This window comes from Chionomys nivalis, chromosome 16 (assembly GCF_950005125.1).
Source record: "Chionomys nivalis chromosome 16, mChiNiv1.1, whole genome shotgun sequence".
NCBI lineage: Eukaryota > Metazoa > Chordata > Mammalia > Rodentia > Cricetidae > Chionomys > Chionomys nivalis.
The window spans coordinates 59,948,472-59,971,155 of NC_080101.1; the positions used below are offsets into that span (position 1 = coordinate 59,948,472).

The 22,684-nt window shown below is 44.1% G+C and overlaps 1 protein-coding gene across 2 annotated transcripts in view; it reads right to left on the reverse strand.

Moving 5' to 3' along the window:
* Positions 1-22,684, reverse strand: part of Znf704 (zinc finger protein 704) — a 209,128-nt gene that overhangs the window by 140,987 nt on the left and 45,457 nt on the right. For both annotated transcript variants that reach the window (XR_009058408.1, XM_057790241.1), the window contains exon 2: positions 12,715-12,947. Coding sequence is in view for 1 of the 2 variants with exons in the window: in XM_057790241.1 (XP_057646224.1) it covers positions 12,715-12,947 (233 nt within the window). In the remaining variant the exon portion in view is untranslated. The remainder of the gene's footprint in view (positions 1-12,714; positions 12,948-22,684) is intronic.

The following is a 22,684-nucleotide window of genomic DNA, read 5'->3' on the forward strand; positions in this document are numbered from 1 at the left end:
CTCAGGTGCTCAGACTGGCAGGACACGTGTGCTCATTCCCTGAGCCATCTTCCCAATTTGTCCCCCTCACCCCCCCTTTGCTTTTCTTTCATCATTTTCAAAGAATCAAGCGCATACCATTTTTGATATCCAGATTGAAAAGAAAGGAACCAGGTGTGCCATTGGCTTTAGACTCAAACGCTGTGCAAGGAGACTTGATAGTTAAGTAGAACCCAGACAGACATAGCTGAGATTGCTCCCACGTCGTGAGACGTGGGAAGTGCCTTGCCCAAGGACATAGGTGTGTGGGACGACACAAAGTCAGATTCCTAAAGACCAAAGAGCAGCAGAGCTCTGCAGTAAACCTTTCTTGCCAGTTCTATTTCCTAAGCCATTTCCTCTCAGAGGCAGAAACACTCCTCACGTGACCGCATGCTTTGAAATTACATCCCCCTGCAGTTGCAAGTGGCTTGACATTATTAATTGTTTCTAGTGTAGACAAAGAAAGGCAGGCGTTATGAACTGAGGTTTGACACGTCAGTGCTGGCTGAACAGCAAGTGCGTCTCTCAGATGTGTGGCAGTAACAGTTTTTTATTAACTTGACACAAGCTGGGGTCATCTGGAGGATCCTCAGGTAACAGAATGCCTCCATCAAATGGTCTAGAGGCAGGTCAGGGAAGAAGCAGCTTCTTCATGAATGACTGAAGTCGGAGGGTCCAGCTCAGCGGGTGGTACCATCCTCGGGCAGATGGTTCCAGGCAAGCAACGGCAAGCAAGTGAGCAAGCAGCCCTCTCCAGGACCTGCTCCAGCTCCCCCAGGTTGAACCTCCAGGTTGAACCCTGCCTGAGTTCCCTCAACAACAGATGTGTAAGCCACATAAACGGCTTCCTCCCTCTTGGTCATGGTATATCACAGCAATGGAAAGCCAAGTAGGAGAAATTTCCAAGTGTAAATTTTCAGGTTGTCACATCTGTAGGCATGGGTAGAAATACACCAAAAAGATAACTTGTAAGCCCAGAAAAACACGCGGAAGAACAGGCTCTTCAGTAGAGCTTTCAGCAGCTAAGGGTCAAGAGGCTACAGCTCCGCCAAGGGCTGCCGTCCTGACAGGCATGGGGGCTGTCTAGTACCCTCAGCCTTAAGAGCCCACGAAAAGCGACTGCGGGTACCGGAAACTGAGACGGTATCTTGAGAGCCATGGAGTTAATGTGCTTACCACCTGGGGCCAGAAAGAACATCCATTCAAAAACAGGGCACAATTACCAGAATGTACAACCTGTCTGTGTTTTGTTCAGTAGCCTCAGAGGAACTCAGTTAAACGTGACAGCACTCCATACCATTCAAGATCGCTCATCCTGGCGCAGCAAGTCCCAGATAAGAAAGATATAAGTTTCTACCTGGATTTGATGAAATCTCACATTCTGCTGACAAAGCCACATTCCAGCCTTTTAAATACAATAGCAAAATGGATGTAGGAAAAAGCATATGACCTTATAAGCAAGCTGGGGTTTCTTAGAAAGGGCAGTAGATTGAACCAAGTCTATTATGGGATGGATTTTATCTGAGGGATAACTAAGGGAAGCTGAGGTCACAAACTGCATTCAAGACATAAATGTTTGCCAACTTAGTTAAGATGATTGCCACATGGAAAGGAACAAGCGGTATCTTCTCACTGTGCAGAGACGAAGGTATGCATGCAAAGCTCACACCACGACAGATGTGAGCATGGGCGTCTGGACAAGTGCGTATTGCAACAAAATATAAAACAGAACACTTCACACTAGCAAGCACTTCTAAGTGCAAGTATTCACATCCCCGTTCAACTGTTGAAGGCAGCCTGCACACTCTTCTCTGTAAACACTTACTGCCCTTTGGTTTTCGCTGAAAGGCTTCCAGCCTTTGGTAAGAAACATCACCAAACTGTTTTTGCTAAGTGCCCCTGATCTCTAAGTCTTGCTCCAGCCACCCACATTTATCGCTCCTGGATTGCCTATTGTCTGGATTAGCACCACCAACCACTTTCTCCAGCTAGATGCCCAGGCTGGAATTTCTAGACATCCTGAGCACCAGTATCCTTCAGTGACCTCACACGCATCGCCCATCAGCTCCATTCCTGCCATGTGCCACGCAGTCTGCACACTGCCCTCTTGAGTTTCTGTTCTAATCAAGGTTTCATAATTACTTCCCCCAGATTTAAAAAAAAAATTTAAATGATTTATTTTTATATTTTGTGCATTGGTGTTTTGCTGGCATATGTGTCTATGTGAAGGTGTCAGATCCCCTGGAAAGGGAGTTACAGACAGTTGTGAGCTGCCATGTGGGTGTTAGGAATTGAACCCAGGTCCTCTGGAAGAGCAGCCAGTGCTCATAACCACTGAGCCCTCTCCCAGATTTCTGTAGGTGTTTCTTAACTATTCTTTTGCTTTTTGCATCAATCCATGCCTATCCTTCCCACCTTCTCATCCCCACACGATATCAGAGCATTTTTCTATGATGTCAATCAAAGTGTACCACCCTAAATAGCTATCACTACCTAAAGATAAAAATCAAGTTCTCTAAGTATCCCAAGTTGTCTTAATTCTCAAGCCTTATCTCTTAATTCCCCAACCAGAATGCTGGAGGAAAGGAAGGGAAGAGCTAATATTTAAAGGATGCAGAAACTAACAACAGACGCTAGTAACCAAATAAAGCCCTTGAACTTGGGAGTCCTTAAGAAAATACTTCATATTTGTTACATTTCCTAGTTTTAAAGCCATACGAATTAACTAACTTCTCTTACTGCTGTACAGAAGAATAAGCAAAAACAGACGCATTGTGGGGTACCTTGGCTTTAGTATGAAGCATACGTACTTCCGTAAAAGACAACCGGATCCAGCGTCACTAAAGAAGTTCTCCCAAACACTAGAAATGAAGTGGCTTCATGTTTCTAAAGAGCCAGAACTGGGATGATGCCTGCTTAACATAGGACTCAGATGGAATCTAAACAGCTCCCTAACAATTAAACAAAGTATCACCTGTTAGGGAATCTGCTGAGGACTTCCCTGTGTGTTGCAGCAGAAGAAATGAAGAGAGAAACTGGAGTCTCAGGGATAAGCAGTAAGTCAGGATGAAATGGCAAATTGCCCCATACCTCCCCCTTCCAGGCTCCATGGCTACCACAGCCATCAATAGCCACACATGGCATTGATCACTGGAAGGTATCTGGACCTTATTGTAGGACACGGCAAACTCTGAAGATAAAATATGCTAAAAAAGAATGTGAAATACCTTTAATAATTTCATTACATGTTAAAAACGACTCGAGATATGAGGGATTAAACTTAGTATTTATATTTATTTCAGCTAATCTTTGTCCTGCTCATAGGCGCTGAGTACATGTGAAGTTCGCATTCAGTTCTTGACAGAGGCACTCAAGTAGGAAATGAATCAGGGCAAACATCCTACCACTGAGCTATATCCCCAGCCCTTCAAGTATAATTCTTGAGACAAAGCGAAACAAAAGACCATAATACATGTTCACTACCTGACTTTTCACAATAAAAAAAAAGTACAAAATCTCACTGCCAGGCCTTGTGGGGAGCAAAGAATTCAACTATTAGTACCACCTGATTATCCAAGTTTTGAACTTGTGTAAGGAGATAACAAATGCCGCATTAAATGTCTACGGGAACCAGCTCTGCAGATGGAGACCATGAGAGACGCCATGGAAGATGGGATGTTCTCCTGGGCGTGTGGGTATTCCCATGTGGATCTGCACAACAGGCCAGGAGTCCACCCGGCCGGGGACTCCTGGTCCACCAGAGGTTTGGATCGTTTCCCCATCTATGCCCAGAGACATTTCCCCAGAAGGGTTTACTAGTCACAGGGCGTTTTGCAGGCAATGCCTACAAATCTCTTGAGTGCTTCATTAACTACCCAGTTTGATCCGGAGAAATGAGCCTAATGGTCTAAATTCAAAATGCAATCCTCAACAAGAGGGAACAGGAGGGTTGAGTTGGGGGAGGGAGGGGGAAAGCAAGGAAAGAGCTATCTTGATAGAGGAAGCCATTATAGCGTTAGGAAGAAACCTGGCACTAGGGACATTCCCAGGAATCCACAAGGACGATTCCAGCTAAGACCCTAAAGCAATAGTAGAGAGGGTGCCTGAACTGGCCTTCTCCTGTAATCAGATTGATGACTACCTTAACTGTCATCATAGAACCTCTATCCAGTACCTGATAGAACCCGGTGCAGAGATCCACAGCTGAGCCCTGGGCTGAGCTCCCAGAGTCCAGTCAAAGAGAGGGAAGAGTGATAATATGAGCAAAGGGGTCAAGATCACGATGAGGAACCCACAGAGACAGCTGACTCAACCTAGTGGGAGCTCCCTGACTCTGGACCTGCAGAAGATAAAACTAGCCCCCCTGAATGTGGGGAACAGTTCCGTGGCTTAGGCAGTCTGTGGGGCCACTGTCAGCGGAACCAGGATTTATCCCCAGTGCATGAACTGGAATTTGGAGTCCATTTCCTATGGAGGGATACCTTGCTCAGCCATGATGGGGGCGGGGGGAGGTTTGGTCCTACCTCAACTTGATATGCCAGACTTTGTTGACTCCTATGGGAGGCCTCACCCTTTCTGAGGAGAGGATGGGGGGGGGGGTGGGTGGGAGCAGAGGGGAGGAGGAAGAGAGGGGGAACTGTGGTTGGTATGCAAAGTGAAAAAAAAACCTTTTAAATAAAAAAATTTAACAGAAACAATAACAAACAAAAATGCAATTCTCAACAGGTGGTATATTCTAATTTGGTTACAGTAATCTGTACTCATGAATAATGGTTATAGTACACAGTTATTGGAAAAATGGTGGATTTAATATGCTATATTTTAAAATGAGCACAAGAACAGTGTAAAGTTCTTTTTAAAAGCACATCCACCCATATCTACCCAGTCTCTATCCCTCCCCACACACAAAATTCTTAAGGCAATTTGTGTCACAAAACACAGGCTTTCTTAAGTTACAAAATGAGAATGAAGCCTATATCAATGGCATCACTGTTGGTCAAAGATAGGGAGTATTATCTGGGAGGTCTCTCCTGGTTGGTGTAGTGGATGACAGGAGATCCGCACCTAAATCTCAGAAATCATCTGTAAGCAGCTGGCAGAAAGCGAAGGCTATATTTTAAAACAATCAGAAACCACATCAATCTGCTCAATGGGCTTTTGCTCCCTAGTGAGAAGAGAGGCATGAATGACTTCCCTTTCCAGTGTCCCCTGTCTTTCCTCGAACACGGGGGAGGGGTGATGGGGACCAGAAGTCACTAGGAAGTTTAACAGTCCCAGATAATCTTGATTTCTGGTTGGCATAAGCACCTTAACCCAGCTCGATGGGACAATGCATGGATTCTACCCAGCACTTTGGCTTCTGTGTAGCGAACAGGCAACAGTGACTTGCTGACTCGAATTTCTGAGATGGTGGGACAAGCGGGGGGGGGGGGAGGAAGGAGTTTCCTGAAAAAATATTTGTTCTACTGGATAGAGATTGTGTCAGTGACCTAAGAGAGCCACAAATAACACAGCGTTAGTGTTTCTTCAACATGGTGAGGACATTTACATTCTCTATACACACACACACACACTTTAAAGAAAATGTGCTTTTAAAACATTTTAAAATGTTGAAGTAACCTTTCTCAGTGGTCCCATATTAGCTACAGAGTTGGGAACCTGACAAGCTCCTAACATGTATGAAACATTAAATATTTTCCCCGGGAACTGGTGGTCTTAACTGAGATTCAGAAATAAAAGACAGCAATCCTGAAGCCAGATATGGTGGCTCATATCTGTTACTCGAGTACTAGGGAGGCTGTGGGGGAAGGACTGGTACTCCTGGGAAACAGAGGAAGACCCCATCTCAAATAATAAATAAACGACAGAAATTTTGCTTTATCTCATTTACTTCCAAGCTCATTACAGGAGACCTTGCTGTAAGGGACACTGGAGGAAAACTAAAAGGGTAGCAAACTACTCTGGGATTCTTACTGTACACAAAGAACAAGGTTTATGGAGTAGGTTGCTTTCTAACTTTGAACTCAAAGGTGAACATGAAGTGAGATGTGATGGCACATGCCCTTGATACCTCTCCTCTGGAGGCAGAAGCTGGAGAATCTCCAAGTTTGAGGCTACCCTGGTCCACATAATGAGACCCTTTCTCACACGAATAAACACTCACAGGCACACACACACACACACACACACACACGAACGAATACACACACTTACGCATGCAAAAGCATTCAGTGCATCCACTGGTAAAATACTGAACTATATCTTCAAAGGCTTACAAGTTTTTGAAGATCTCCTAAATCACGGTTTTCAGACTGGCATCTAGTAAGATGACTCTGTTTATCCAGCAACTGATAAGCAGCTGGCTTAAAAAACCCAGGGAACAACCGGCACTGTAACACTTCCTGATTTCGTCCAGTGGTGAACCAATCACGTGTCATATGCTAAAGTGCTGCCCTTAGGTCTAGGAGTACTTGGGGTTCATTTCCCTCTTTTCTTTAGTGTAGGTGGCTTGGTGATAGAGTTCTTTAGCATTAAGGTTATAATGAAGTTATCACTCTGCATAAGCAAATTGTAATTGCTGTCTGGGTGAAGTCCAACGATTTTAATCATCAGTATCCCGGAAAAAGTAAAAACAGAACAAACGTTGTGTTCTACATTAGCGGTTCAAGACCCCTTTGGGAGTCATGTATCAGATATTTACATTGCGATTCAAAACAGAAGCAAAATTACAGTTATGAAGTAGCATCAAAAATAATTTTATGGTTGGGGTCACAACGTAAGGAACTGAATTCAAGGGTCGCAGCATTCGATAGTCTTGAGAACCACTGGTCTAGATGACCAAGCAGCGTCGGCTTAACTGCTGGTTTCGTTTAGTGGTCAAGTGGGGAGCTAGTGTTATTATTGTAGTAGTCAATATTGTAGACGTATTTTTATGACATCACAGATGACAAGGATAATAAATTATTAATATTCTCCCCTAGACACTGGTGACAATGATGGAAAAAAAAAAATCCCTGTGGGGCCAGAAACGTCCATGTAGTTTCTCTATGTTCTCCTATGTGTTGCCTGATAGTCTTGAATCTTTTCACTCATTTATGAAGTGGGAATTACAATGCCTAACTGTAGCATCTGTCATTTTATCCCTGCTGGTGGCTGGATCTGCCCCTATGTCTGTGGATTTCTCCCTTTAGCTCCAGAGCCCAACTGTGGATGTTCACCTTGTTCACCCAGTTGTTGATTGCTGACCTGCTTCTCTGGACTCCCCAGGATTCTGGGGTTGAACTGGTGGTTTCAAAACAAAAGATAAAATATGTACATTCCATCCTTGTTAAATCAGCCAGAGCGGTTTTCTGTATCTCACAACCCAGAGGCCTCCCGTCTACCCAGAGCGGCAGCTCAGCCGTCCACTTCTTTCATCAGACTCTCTCCACTTCAGTCCTAACTCCTGTGACACCGTCTTGCACTAATAACGATGCTATCCTAAATGGTCCTCCTGTGTTCATTCTTATATGAACTCTCCCACTTAGCCCACTGTATACAACCAAAATGGCCTTTCCTAATGAATGCCTAACATGGACCTCTATAAAATCTTTTCGATCATTTAACAATGTAACACAACCAACAACTCAACATGATCTGGTTCCTGCCTCTCTAGTGTCAAGTGCCCATCAACCGATGCGGGACAAAGATGTGTCACAGGCACAGAATGGGGTGGTGTCATTTCACGGTCAAAACACAAGCACTGCTACATCATGTAGATGAAACTGAAAATATGACCACTCAATATCTGTCTATACTTGTAAAGCTTTTTTTCCTTAACTTTCCCTAAAGATCAATGAAGCTTGCATTTTCTCTTAGAGATACCTTAAAATATTTAAGGATTCATACTTAAATGAGCTAATTCCTTGTTTTCAATTCACAACTGCTTGTTTGGTAGAGGTCAAGTCTTGTCTTTTGTGAGCAGGCCAAGTGACTTCAGAGACTGCCATCTGCACAGGTAGCACCAACTCATTACTTGTGCCCTTGATTTAAACCAACACTGCCATGCCTGCTTTTCCATCCGCTCTCACTCTCTTAGGTTTGGTTTTATCCTCCGAAGAACGTGGGATAATGAGAAATAGAATACTTCAATCCTCAATGGAATCTAACGGTCCTTATCGCTCCCCCCAAAGAAACACAGCTTCTTCCTGAATCCACTCAGGCCACACTGGTCGGGTCCCACAGCAAGGGGTTCTCATAACATCATCTCTGCCCATCCGAGGCGGCTCAGAAGGGAGACACCTTTCCTCTTGTTACTCAAAAGTAGAAGTCTTTGCAATGCTTGAACCAGCAGCCATTACTGCTTTGGCTCATATAAAGCTTGGTTCTCTAGCAATAAGAAAGGCTAATGGCCTGCACTGACAGTCCAGCCCTTCCTCCAGCCTACACTGCAGAGGACACTTAGGACAGTATTCTAGGAGGAGAGACAGTCAGGGGGACAGCGCTGACTGACCCAGGACCGGAGCTGGGCTCCAAAAGCATCGACTGGACTCGCTTAGGTCCCAAGCATCACAAGCTGCTGTGAGCAGAGGAGGACACAGCAGAGGCTCAGGGAAGTCCTCGGAATGGGCTGTGAGGCTGCCAGCACACGGTCAACCACCCTTCCTGTACTCTTCCCCGCTGGCTCAACCTTGCCCAGCCTGCTCCCCCACCTTCCCACAAGCACTTCTCCTAATAAATTGCTTGTGTGCTGAATTCTGTCTTGGCTCTGGCTTCTCAGGTGGCCAAATATAACACAGCTGGGGTAATAAACTTATACTTTCTGATACCAGCAACCTTCAAACGGGTCTCAGAAAACTGGCATTTATTTTTTTAAAATGTGTAAAACAGACCATAGGTTTGAAGTTTCTCCTTCTCCATTCCATTCTTCTTATCTTCAAAGGGACACCAATAATAGAAAAGCAGGCTTCTAAACACCTACACAAATGTATCACTCTCCTGATATTAAAGCCTTTCTTTTAGTTATAAATTCACCCAGTTCCGACAGACAGACAATACTAAATAGTTATGTGTCCATCTGTCTGACTGCGCCGTGAGCTTCTGGAGGGGAGCACCTCTCCCATTCATGCTTTAACAAGTCCTACATCACTAGTACAGGGACTCAGTAGATACCTGCTGATGGAGGAAAGACATGAAATCAGAAAATTCAATAATGGGTCAGAGATCAGGTTAGACAGGATTCCCAGAGCTCCCCAGAGATATGGAAAAACAATTAATATATACACGCCTACTGCTTTCATGTATAAACTCTGGGGAATAAACTTCACGTTTCCTTTTATAAACTACAGGAAGTTGAAGGATAAGAAACAGGTTAACTAAGAAACACTACAGGTAATCTTAACGTGTCCAGGAGTTCTGTGCCAGTGATACTAACAGCCCAAACCAATCGCCGGCCTATACGGAGCATCCAAAACAGTCTGGAAGAGGGAGAGTGGGTTGTAGTAAATTGTGTAGATAGACATACACGTGTGGATTACACAATAATTACAGGTCATATTTAATGACAGACATACAGACTTCTCCATTCTAATACACTTCACCACACTCCAGATTTACTCAAACATCAGCAGATATATCTGACAGCTGTAATTATCTCTCTTTCAGGAAGCAGAAAGAAAAATCTTGCTCCTTTTTACCATGTGACTGAAAGTTTCCTACCACAAAGCATCAATCTACTTGGTCAAAAGTGAGCATTTACTAAATAATTTAATGACGGTAAACAAGCAGAAAATGTTTGGGAATTACATTTTTCTGCAGAACTTGATTCCTTCATGACTATTTGATTAAAAAAGCAATTTGTTTCACCAAGTGTTAGCATGTTTATGATGATTACATTTTTACTGCAACAATGAAAACAAGTGTAGTAGTGGAGACCCCACACTATGACACTCTAAATAGCACTTCTCATAGCAGATTAATTCATCGAAATTACACCTGTCAGTGGGGAATTTTTCTCTACATATCGATGATTTAAAACCCAATTAACTTTCTCCCTACTGTTTAAGAGCTCACGACAATGCTGGCTTGTGCAGTGTGCTTCTGCGTACGTCTAATGGCTGCAAAGAGTGGAACGCCCTGGAGACCTGCACTGGAAAACAGAAAAGCAGAAGTATTTTCTTCCCCCCTTTTCCAGACGGCACTAGAGGTGGAATCAAGCTGAAGAACAAATGCGCAGGGCTGGGATGTGCTTCCGTTGGCAGTGTACTTACCTAGCACACACAAAGCCTGGGGTTCTGTTCCCAGCATGGCTGCCCATACCTACAGTCTGTGCTTAGGAAGGGAAGGCATGACACTTAGCTATAGGGTGAGTTTTAGGCTAGTCTGGGCTACATGAGACCTTGTGCAAAACCAAAGTAAAGATATACCCTACAACAACCTGAGAATATAAAGTAATTGAGTCAGCCAAACATACATATGAATCAACATGTCTACCTGCTTCAGGGCCTATAAAACATTTCACAATGAAGCCACAGTGAAAACTAATCCTTAATAACTTAATTAAGTATTTTATATAAAAATCATAGAAAAGCAAATAATAACAAATAGTTGAACAGACGGAAGAGATATACGAAATTGGCAATTAGAAGTTAAACAAAGAGGCCTATTAATTTAAAAAAGTCTGGTGATGTGGCAGCTGCATAGGGTAACATGTAACTTCCTAGAGAAGATATGCCCTCTATTTAATACAGAAAACAATGGAAATGTTAATTACAAATGTGAGCAGGTGGGAAGGGCCAGTCATTCCCAGCCCCCAGGTATGATTTTCCTCATGAGCTGTCAGAAAGCATATGAATAAATGCAGAACTTCTCAAGCAACTGCTTGTCAAGTTTCATGATAATCATTTCTGACATCAAAATGGGGGTACACGTGTTAATAATAAACAATCTGCCATGCAGAGCGAGCACTCCCATTCCTTCCTCACCTGACACGTGCTCACAGACCCTTCCTAGTGCCCACTAGGCATTGTTCTAGTCCAGGGACAGAGGATGAGCAAAATGGTCTCCAAGTCCTGAAGCTGGGGTGTGTGTATGTGTGAGTGTGTGTGTGTGCGCGTGTGTGTGCGTGTGCGCGTGAGTGTGTGCGCGTGTGTGAGTGTGTGTGTGCGCATGTGTGTTTGTGTGTGTGTGTGTGTGTGCGCACGAGCGCTGGGTACAGAATCAGGAACAGAAGTAACGGTGTGTGTGTTCTGGATACAGAATCAGAAAGAGGAATGGCAGGTGGTGTGGGAGGTCCTTCTGTCTATGTGTTGCTTTCATTGGTTAATGAATAAAAAAACTGCCTTGGCCTGTTGATAGGTTAGAACTTAGGTAGGCAGGGAAAGCTGGACTGAATGTTGGGAGAAGGAAGGCAGAGAGAGAGGGGCCATGGAGTCCCAGGGTCAGACATGCAAAAACTTTGCTGGTAAGCCACTGCCTCGTGGTGATATACAGTTTAATAGAAATGGGTTAAACTAAGATGTAAGGGTTAGCCAATAAAAAGTTAGAGCTAATGGGCCAAGCAGTGATTTAATTAATACAGTTTCTTTTTTTCTTTTTTTTTTTTTTTTTTTTGGTTTTTCGAGACAGGGTTTCTCTGTGGCTTTGGAGCCTGTCCTGGAACTAGCTCTTGTAGACCAGGCTGGTCTCGAACTCACAGAGATCCGCCTGCCTCTGCCTCCCGAGTGCTGTTTCTATGTGGTTATTTCAGGGCTAAGCTAGCCGGGCGGCCAGGATGAACAAACGGGCTGTGTTCTGCTCTGCTTCCACTCTGCCGTAAGAATGCCCTTCAGACCACTAGGTAGGAGTGGAGAGAAACTGAAAGAAAAGGAGGAGGGGAAGGAAGAGAACTGGGGGAGAGGAAGGAAGAGAAACTGTAGGCTGGAAGGTGTGAGAGAACAAAGCTGAACGAGAATTATAACATGACAAACTCTCTCCACCATGTTTAGTGTTACTCTATCCTGCAAATGCATGTGTGTGCATGTGTGTCCCGAGTGCATGTGATGTGCACCTCAGAATACAGCCTGCATGCTGGCCTCACTTTCTAGCTTCTCTGCTGTTCAGTGACATGCACACCATGCTAGCTGCCCATGAACAACCTCATGGGCAACCCTCAACTGCACTGCAGAAGAGCTGGGCTTAAATTAGTGTCTGAGATGGCATTCGACTCCACGATCTGGGGATGGAAATTCAGGTCCTTATGTTTTCAAGGCGAGCTCTACTCACTGAGCCCTTTCCCTTGCCGAGATAAATCTTACAAAAGACATACATAACATCAGTTAGATACCACTGAATATCCTGACACACTGAAGACTGCGGGTCACCAACAGCCTATGTCACTGTCACCTTCTTTTAAGAAGGCGTTGGAATTGTTAAACTCTCCTCTCACAGTCCACACACAGAGGCAAATTGTAGCTTACAGACATGATTTGGCAGCCCCTCCCCCGGGATCTACGCATACTTGCCTCTGAGTGTCACCAACCTTACACAGTACAGTAACTTTTTTTTTATGGCTACAACAGTTTCAACTAGGGCAGCATCAACGCCAGCTCTACTTCCCAGAAGAGACAGACAACCTGAGAGACAACTCTTGCCACGCGTACACCCTGTGGAACAAGATGGAGCCGGCCTCTGCACCCATTTCCTGCAGCAGCAGTGAACCATGTGAGATGTTCCTACCTTGCAGGAGGGACGTCGATGTTAGAGGAAACCACTTTCCGCTTCTGCTCAAGGAGACAAATGGATCGAGTGTTTTCTTTTTCTTGGTCAAGGATCCGGCTGGCTTTTTTGGAGTCTTTCACGTCTTCCTCCATGGCCAGCGGGAACAAGTGGGGAGAAGCCTTCTTGCTGGACTCGCGTCTTGAGTCCTCTGGTTGAAATGGGAAGGTCATTTCTCTCTTAAAACTTCCCACCTGCAAAATACAACAGAGAAAAGAAATCTTACACAGCTCTGCCAGGCTGTGGTGAGGAAAGACTATAACTCTTCTGTTTGCGTTAGTTTGTGGTTTAGCTGGGGGAAATGCAACCCAGAAGTAAGCAACTAGCATTAAACTAGAAATAAACAACCAGCTTGGGGCCAGCCTGGTCTACACGGAGTGTTCCAGGACAGCCAGGGCTACACAGAAAGATTCTGTCCCAAAACAACAGCAACAAAATGTGATGAACTCAAGAAACGCCTTTTTTTCAAGAGATGAAAGCACTGGCTCTCTATGCATTTGTACTTAAAGCCATTATGGCGCATAATAGAAGACGGCTAGTATGCAAATACAAACTGTCTTTGACTATAAATACTGACCTTAGGGCCTGCCTAGTCACCATCACACCCTGGGAGGAGCCGCAGCCTTCGCCGCAGGCCCCAGTCACCACCACCGCAATCATGAGCAGCGAGGCCAAGACCCAGCAGCCGCTCACACCAAGCCCGGCTCCACGGGCAGCGGCGCCCGCTGGCGGGGACAAGAAGGTCATCGCAACGAAGGTTTTGGGAACAGTAAAATGGTTCAATGTAAGGAACGGATATGGTTTCATCAACAGGAATGACACCAAGGAAGACGTATTTGTACACCAGACTGCCATAAAGAAGAATAACCCCAGGAAGTACCTTCGCAGTGTAGGAGATGGAGAGACTGTGGAGTTTGATGTTGTTGAGGAGAAAAGGGTGCGGAGGCAGCAAATGTTACAGGCCCTGGAGGAGTTCCAGTTCAAGGCAGTAAATACGCAGCAGACCATAACCATTATAGACGCTACCCACGTCGTAGGGGTCCTCCACGTAATTACCAGCAGAATTACCAGAATAGTGAGAGTGGGAAAAAGAACGAGGGGTCGGAAAGCGCTCCTGAAGGCCAAGCCCAACAGCGCCGGCCCTATCGCAGGCGAAGGTTCCCATCCTACTATTTGGGGAGACCTATGGGCGTCGACCACAGTCCAACCCTCCTGTGCAAGGAGAAGTGATGGAGGGTGCTGACAACCAGGGAGCAGGAGAGCAAGGTAGACCAGTGAGACAGAATATGTATGGGGGGTTACAGACCACGATTTCGCAGGGGCCCTCCTCGCCAAAGACAGCCTAGAGAGGACGGCAATGAAGACGGAGACCCAAGGTCAGCAGCCACCTCAACGTCGGTATCGCTGCAACTTCAATTACCGACACAGACGCCCAGAGAACCCTAAACCACAAGATGGCAAAGAGACAAAAGCTGAGAATTCGTCCGCTCCCGAGGCTGAGCAGGGTGGGACTGAGTAAATGCCGGCTTACCATCTCTACCATCATCCGGTTTGGTCATACAACAAGAAGAAACGAATATTTAATTCCAGCAATAAGAAATGAACAAAGATTGGAGCTGAAGACCTTAAGTGCTTGCTTTTTGCCCGTTGACCAGATACACTAGAACTATCTGCATTATCTATGAAGCATGGGGTTTTTATTATTTTTACCTAAAGATGTCTCTTTTTGGTAATGACAAATGTTTTTTTTAAAAAAAAAAAAGGTCTGGTTTGTCCTCAATACACCTTTAATGGTTTTTAAATTGTTTCATATCTGATCAAGTTAAGATTTTTAAGAACTTCATTTTTAATTTGTAATAAAAAGTTCACAACTTGATTTTTTCAAAAAAAAAGTCAACAAACTGCAAGTACCTGTTAACAAAGGTCTTAAATAAAAAAAAATATCTTAGCTTCCATGAACAAGGTGTAAGACAAATATGAAACCAAAACTCAGTGAATTAAATCTCATTATTTCCAATGGGAACCATTGGGGAAAAAGTAAACTAAAGTTAAAGTTTTTATAAGTTGCCATTCACAAACCAAGTCAGCAGTAAACTGATTCAAGTCTTGAGTAGAGCAAGAAGAGCCTGGCTCCCAGCAATCAGGACTCTCTCCGTTTGCCAACCAAGCCTCCCTGTGAGCTCAGGGAGCCTACCCAGCCCTGCTTACCACAGCCCAGCTAAGCTTGCTTGTTTCTATTAAGTTTAGATAAAAGACCTCAGTCAAGCAGAACTGAAAGGCATAAACAACGTACATAGTAAAAAGAAAATGTGTATAAGAACAGCAAGACTCTCTAGAATTAATCACTACACATTCCGAGACCAAGCGAAAACTCAGGTAAGTGTGTGAGTACCTGTGATTATCCAGACAGATTAAGTATAGGACTTATCCAGATAAGGTCACCTCCAGAATTCATGTGAACACCCAGAGCTCCAAGGCGCTCTCATCTCCCTTAGCCTTCCAGAGATAAAGAGTGGAGATCAGCTTCCAGCGGGCTGCGAGGCAAATCCACACCCAGCTCCGCAGGAACAGGCCAGCCACTTTCGGTCTCCTTGCCACTCATTAGGGAGTCACCACAGATTTCAGAATGACTTAGTAAAGTAAGCAAGTGTCCTAGAAAGCTGGTGTCTGTTCTCAAGCAGTAACTGTTGATATTCACATGCAGCAAGTGAGCAGAGATCAGGGAGCCTACAGCAGTCTGACCTGGGTCCTCTGCATATATGCTATGGCTGAGTAGCTTGTGTTCTCACGGGATGCCTAATGGTGGGGGTGAGGGTGGCCGCTGACTTATGTCTACTCATGGGACCCTTTTCCTCCGACTAGGTTGCCTCGTCCAGCCTTGACGTGATGGTATATGCCTGGTCATAGAGTAATATAACGTATTATGCCGTGTTTGGTTGATATCCCTGGGAGGCCTGCTTTTTTTCTGAGGGGAGACGGAGAGAGGGTGATTCTGGGGGAGAGGGCAGATTGGGGGGGGGGGTGAGAAACTGGAAAAAGGGAAACTATGGTTGGAATGTAATACATGAGAGAAGAATTTAAAATATTATACTTGAGAAAGTAAATGAGTTACAAAGATTCTAAATGTTAATATTCTACATAAATCTTTCTGCCTTGACGGGGAGTGACAGGAAGGTGGTATTTTGCTTCTGTAGTGGCCTGTTCCCAGCTTGTGTTGCCACAGGAGACTTTAGAGTCCAGTCAATAGAAAAGAAGTGGAGGCCTTGGTGTGCATGATTACCAACAGTGTCTCCTGAAAGCCAGGTACCACACGGATTGAAGGGTAATGGTGTTCCAAGTCAACAGTCTTAAGCTGAACCAGGATAAGCCATGCCTCCCCTGGGGACAACTGAGCTGACTAAACGGCTCCCACGGAAGCTCTAACAGTGGAAGACTGAAGACATGTGGCTTTTTGCCTCGCAAGTCTAGAGAAATATCTGAGGCATATAAATACAAGTAGAACGAATTTCCTACAGCAATGATGTAATAACCGTAAGCTATGCTTTTGGCCAAGAATACATAAGAAAAATATCTGAGGCATATAAATACAAGTAGAATGAATTTCCTACAGCAATGATGTAATAACCATAAGCTATGTTCTTGGCCAAGAATACATAGGAAAACAGAGAGCAATAATATTCTACAATGCAGGCTATCAATCTAAAATGCTTCCTGAATAAAAACTCTCGGGAGTAAGCACAAATTCCAGAAACAGAATGAATTCCACAGGCAACTAATCCCAAAGTCCTTGTTTAAAAAATTATTAAAAATGATCAAAAGACCAAAAATAACTACAAAAGTAAGAGCTGTTAAACCACTAATAGGATGAGACACTGCTGTGCTAGCTACGGTACTGACCACTGAGGAAGTCTGGGACTGGGAGTGGGGGCGAGGGACCCTCACAAAGTGGTGGGACTGCTCGACAAACAGACCACGGTAATGTCTGCTCAGCGTTAAATTCATTAAAACCCACTGACCTGCATTCTACAATGGGATCAATGCTATGATCAAACTGATTCGAAGAAGCCACAGAGGACAACCAAACCAGCAGTTGCGTAGAGGGGCAACACCCCAGAACCCCTAGACCCGAAGTTTGGAACTTGTGAGGCAAAGTACAGGAGTCTGTTGTTAAATATACTTTTAAACCCTGCTACAAGCAGCAGCATGGTTATACCCCACGATGTCTAAAATCTAGTCCCATTCAAACTAGGGTCTCTAAGCTTCCTCATCTGGGCAAGAAGGCCATTTTCTGATTCCTTCACCTGGAAAGAAGCTTTTTGTACTTCATCTGCTCAAACACACATTCCCCCTGTGTTTTCACAGCTCCTGTGTTCCTGGGGCTCTAAGGCCAGGTAATTAGGTTTCACAGCTCCTGTGTTCCTGGGGCTCTAAGGCCAGGTAATTAGGTGACTCGGAAATACAAAGCCAGTATTCTCTCAATGGAAATGATATCATCTGAGAAGTTACTCTAGGCTATGGCTCTAAACAGGCAAATAATGACAGATGACAGCCAGAAACAACAGTAACAACAAAACCTGAGTGGAGAGAAGCCGGCAGTAGCATCAATGTCGCTAAGAGCAAAAGGAGAAGAATCAGCATGCAGTGCTCAGCAGCAAAAGGCGGCTGGGTCTGGGGGGGAGATAGGGAGGTCAGCCAAGGAAGGGTGGGTAGAGGTTCTGAAGTATCCACAAGTGACTACAAATGGGTAGACACAACATTTGCTTCCAGAAGGGTTAGGTAGCAGGATTCAGGTGATGTGGTCCCTCAAAAACAGATGTCTGCCTACTTATCTTGTGGAGCCTGTGGTAGTTCTGAAGCCTCCTAGTTCATCACCATCAGCACATCTGAATGGTTAACTACAGGAAATGCCTTAAACACTCACCCAGGGAAACCTAAAATTATCTGAATTTTTAGGTTTTTTTTTTCCTTTCCCTTTCAGCATGTTAAAGACTAGAGGGCAAGGAGGGTGTTACACATGAGGACGGGCAACACAGCCCATAATCTGATTCCCTACACTAAAGCACTCCTGCAGCAGAAACCTGAGAGATGGGCAAGAATTTCCTCGGTAAGAGAGTCACTGACCCACAGACAGTTTTAAGAAGCATCTGGGGATGAAGGGAGAAGCATACGGGTAAAGCTCCCAGACTAGAAACCTGGGAGATGGTAACAGTGGGAGAACAGCAAGATGGAGGGAGTAATTCTAAGGGAAATACAGAGCAGAGGTTTTGGAACATCTGTCGTGCGGTGTTCCCTAGAAAGGGCTGTTGCATGTGGAAGGTAACAGGCTGGGCATCCCTAGCCCAGAAATCCAACCCCCGCCAAAATGTTGCAGTTCTCACAAATTTATCAGGACTGACATATCAGACAGAAAACGGTGCACCACCTTAATAGACCTGGATGGAGGTGGGTGGTCCTTGGACCTCCCACAGGGCAGAGAAATCTGCTTGCTCTTTGGGCTGAGGAGGGAGGAAGACTTGATTGGGGGAGGGGGAGGGAATGGGAGGTGGTGGCGGGGAAGAGGCAGAAATCTTTAATAATTAAATAAATTAATTAATAAAAAATAAAAATAAAATAAATAAATAGTAAAAAAAAAAAAAAACGGTGCACCAGCAAGTTGCTTCAAGTACTGTTACTATACGTGTTATATAAAATGCCTTCAGCTATGTGTGTAAACGGACATAAACTGGAAAAGAGCTTTATGTTTGGACTTGAGACCTGCCTGTGATATCTCACTATGTATAGGACAATATTCTAAACTTTTAGCCCCAAGCCTTTCAGATGAGAGACAACTCATCTGAAGTATCTGATTCAGGGTACCACATCTTAAAACGTCACTAGTGAACTAGAAGAGTAACAAGATGGTCTGGCTCAGTGGTGAAGACAAGCTGCGTGTGAGTACAGGCTCTTCTCCAGGCCTGGGAGGGCTTCTCTGAAAGCAGTATCCAGGATCCTCCAGAACCAGCCAGAGTGTGGTACCCACCTGAGCCTCCCCTCTCTTCTGTTCCTGCTTCCTTCCTCTTCCCTACCGGACTGAATAAAGCACTTTGTACCCACAATAAATCTTCACATCCAGCTGTGTTTCCAGGAAGCACTGAGTTTAGTAGGCACAAGGATGCCAGGAGCCACTTGCCACACTGTAACATTTAAAGTGCTGAAAGTTTCTATAGCATTAAAATGTCCTTTTCATTTCTTGTTTCCCACAACATAAATGCCTATAAAGATTTCAATTAAAATGCATATAAGGAAAAGCTCACTCTTCCCCAATCCTCCTCACCTTGCCCAACCAGCCCATGCCTTCAGAGAACAGCTTTTAATACCACAAAACCTCAATTGCCTACAGTGCGGTAACTACCTGTGTGTCCACAGAAGCTACACAGAGAGCTGAGGCATGGGCGCAATTATGCAGACAGCCTAACGGGCTAGACGAATTGTCCTGGCCATCTCTGCAGAAGTATATTTCTGTATTTTGAACACTGTATCATTTTATACAATGTCTTTTTGTTAGTTTCCTCATTAATGTTAAGGTACTTTTTGATTTTCTTAAATTATTAAAAGTAATGAGCATCCCATGCGTGTGTCTTTATGTGCTTGTCTACGAATGTAGGAAGATTGTTTTGAAGGGAACTGCTTAATCAAACCACCTGAATTTTAACAGTGAGCAAGCATGACACGCCCACACAGTGGGCAGCAAATGCATCCACACTTAATAAAGGTAACACATTTGGGCCCCACCTACTAAGAAACACATATAAGCTACAGCCCACAATGGACATGATTTCTCTGACTTTGATGGACAAAACAAGTATGCCCAAAGCCATACTGTTACAATCTGCTGGCCTGGCCCGTCACCTGGGTACCCTGTCCCTTAGGAGACAAGCCCTGCCCACTCCCAATCTCCTCCTTCCACGGAGGCAAGAGGATCTTCTGCCTCCTCTTCAGCCCCCTCTCTCTGTCCATCCTTCTTCTGGAGAGGCAGCTTCTGCCTTCTCCCTCCCCTTCCATCACGCACTAAATAAACTCTATACCCAAGCTCTCTCTGCATGGCATATCTATCTGTCTCCCGAGCAAGGAACACGCTGAGGCCTCAGGTCACCCCGTCTTATAAATAACACATATATCTCAGGGAACTGATGATGACATGGGCCTCAAGGGTTCATTTATTTCATATAAAACAAAGTACACATATATACAAAGAGGCATAGATAATTTTAAAGTAGTAAGATCATAGGATTTTTATTTTATAAACAGAAAAATTAAAATAATGAAGTAGGCTTTATTGCTTATGAAATTCACAAAAATTGTAAAAATAATTCTCTATGCTTTGCACTGCTTCACTCTGGTTTGGAGTTTGTTTGGTACTTTGAGATAAGACACCACCCAGGCTAGCCTCCAACTTGTGCTGTAGCTAGAGATGACCTTAAAGGGCTCACTTCCCTCTTCCACCTCAGGTGCTAGGATTTCCAGTCTGCACCCCCACACCTAGTTTCTGTGGCGCGGAGAATCAAAGTCAGAGCCTTGAGCACGTTAGGCGAGCGAGCACACCTCTGAGCTTCGTCCCTCGCTCTGTTTTCTGCTTTCTAATGTGAGAGCGAGCAGAACTCTGAAATCATATTGACAGGAACATAACAAGTTTAGAAGGCTGACCTGGGGTAATGAAGCAAAGTTTGTGGACCCATATAGCAATTCTACATTTCAGTAGAGATAAAATTAAAAAAAAAGAACACAAAGATATTTATCACAAAAATGCTTACAGTATTAAAAAGTTAATTATCAATACGTTATCAGTCAAATATGCACAAATAAATGCATGAAGAGAAATTATATACTGGCCATAAGAAGGGTATTACAAATGGTTTTGTATAATGTGATCTCAGAGAAGAGGAATATGTATAGGTTAAGTGAAGAAATCCTTTTGAAAGGGTATTTTAAATGTTAACAAATGTGTTCATTGGTAGCAGATATGTAGACAGACCAAGTGTTCTATCATGTTTATAGTTTTTAGTATCCACATGTAATTTGGTATTTTAAAACTTGTATTACCCTACAATGAAAAAGACATATTTGTAATTATTTATTAAGAATCTAGCATTTGCACAGTATCTTCTACTAGTTTTCTATGATTGGTGTGTAAGTACGGCTTAAAATAACAATAAATTACTTCTAATAATGCATCCCCTGGCACTCTCAGGGTCCCCTGCCCACTAGCGCCCTCAGCTATGGTTACCACTCAGTTATCGCGGACTCTCCAGCCTCTCCTTCCCCCAACCCAGAACCCCTCCACACACACCATAGACGCACATTACCCAGGGTAATTTCTTGCAAGAGAATAAAGTTTCAGTGTTCAATTATATGAGAATACTACCAATTACCAACTGCCAAATAACTCAGAATCTTTACTCCAGTGAAGAGCTTTTGCTCTGAAGAAGATAATCAGCGCATGTATAAATAGGACGCACTTGAGGGAATTGCAGTTGTTTTTAACAAGAAGTTCACAGCATCTGTTTAAGTCTTGGATGCCTGTAAATGCTGTCCCCTTAGTGGGCACTGAAGCAAAAAAAAAAAAAAAAAGTCATCTGGCTTCCAAAGAAATGCTAACGAGCTGTCATGAAGGAGCACAGTGTCTGATACTGACCCAAGGGCACGGTAGTTTTTCTGCGGACATGCTCCCTCCACATGTATCATAGTAGAAGATGCCAAAAGTATGTGTCAACTTGAAATTCCTGTTACTCATCACCACCCAGTCAACTGAGGAGCCTGCTCTGGAGAGCAGCCGGGCTTCCAGGAATAATCTGTAAAAAGCTAACCCAGCTGCCCTGACTTTCTGAGCAGTAAGAAAGTGTGTCAGCAATCCTGAGAGACAGCATGAAGTTCAACCCACAAGGTAAGCACTGTTGGGGAACAGGCAATGAAGTCCTGTGAGTGGTCCCTGTCAACTCTTAGTACCCCCAATTTTCTCAAGAAAGTCACAAGGTCATCCCGGCAAACTTCGTAAGAAAGTTCTTCCTATTTCCAAATACAGGTTACATATTTGAATGTATTTCTAGAACTTTCTTCCATAACATACAGTTTACATGTCTAGTGCCTGCTGATGACACACCACACACCATGTCATAAAAAGATACAAAAAGTTTCTACTAACAACAGAATGAATTCTGTTGCTCTGAAAATGTTACTACTGAGCGGAGAGCTGGCTCAGTGGCGAAGGGCTCTTCACTGGTTTAGTGCCCCATGCCAGCAGGGCAGTTAACAGCTGTCTTTAGGCCACTTCCTCCTCCTGTTCTCTTCATACGGTGCACATGCAACATCCAGGCAAAATACTCAGACACACAAAAATAAAGTCTTCGGAGACCAAATAAACATCCTAGTAAAATTCAAAGAAAGATTTATCAGAGTCGTAAGAGAATTGATAAACATTCCCTCTAAAAATAGCCAACACACCTCTATTCTCTTACATCAGAGTTAATTCTTCAAATTTCATGCTGGGTACACAGAAAAATAAGTTAGATGGTAAATCCACCCAGTTCTCACGAATATCCCTAGTAAAACCAATTTAAAAACAATTGCTTCCAATTACTAGCCCTTGATTCTATTAGTCCCTGGGCCCTCTGCATCTCTGTTGCTTGCTCTACATGAGACAGAATAAATGACCTTCGACAACCAGGCTGGTCCAGTGGCAGTGCCTACGGTGTCAGAAGCTAAACTGACTGACAAGGCTGAAACCCTCTGATAGGTTCGGAATCACACACCCACTCTCAGTAATTAACGTTGCTAGTACCCAGTTTACTACCAGGTGCGTTCACTTTAATACTCTGACAGTTTAACATCCAGGGAAGCATGACTTGGCTTGCTTAATCGGAGATTAGTCAGCAACAAATTTGGGTGGAAAGTTATG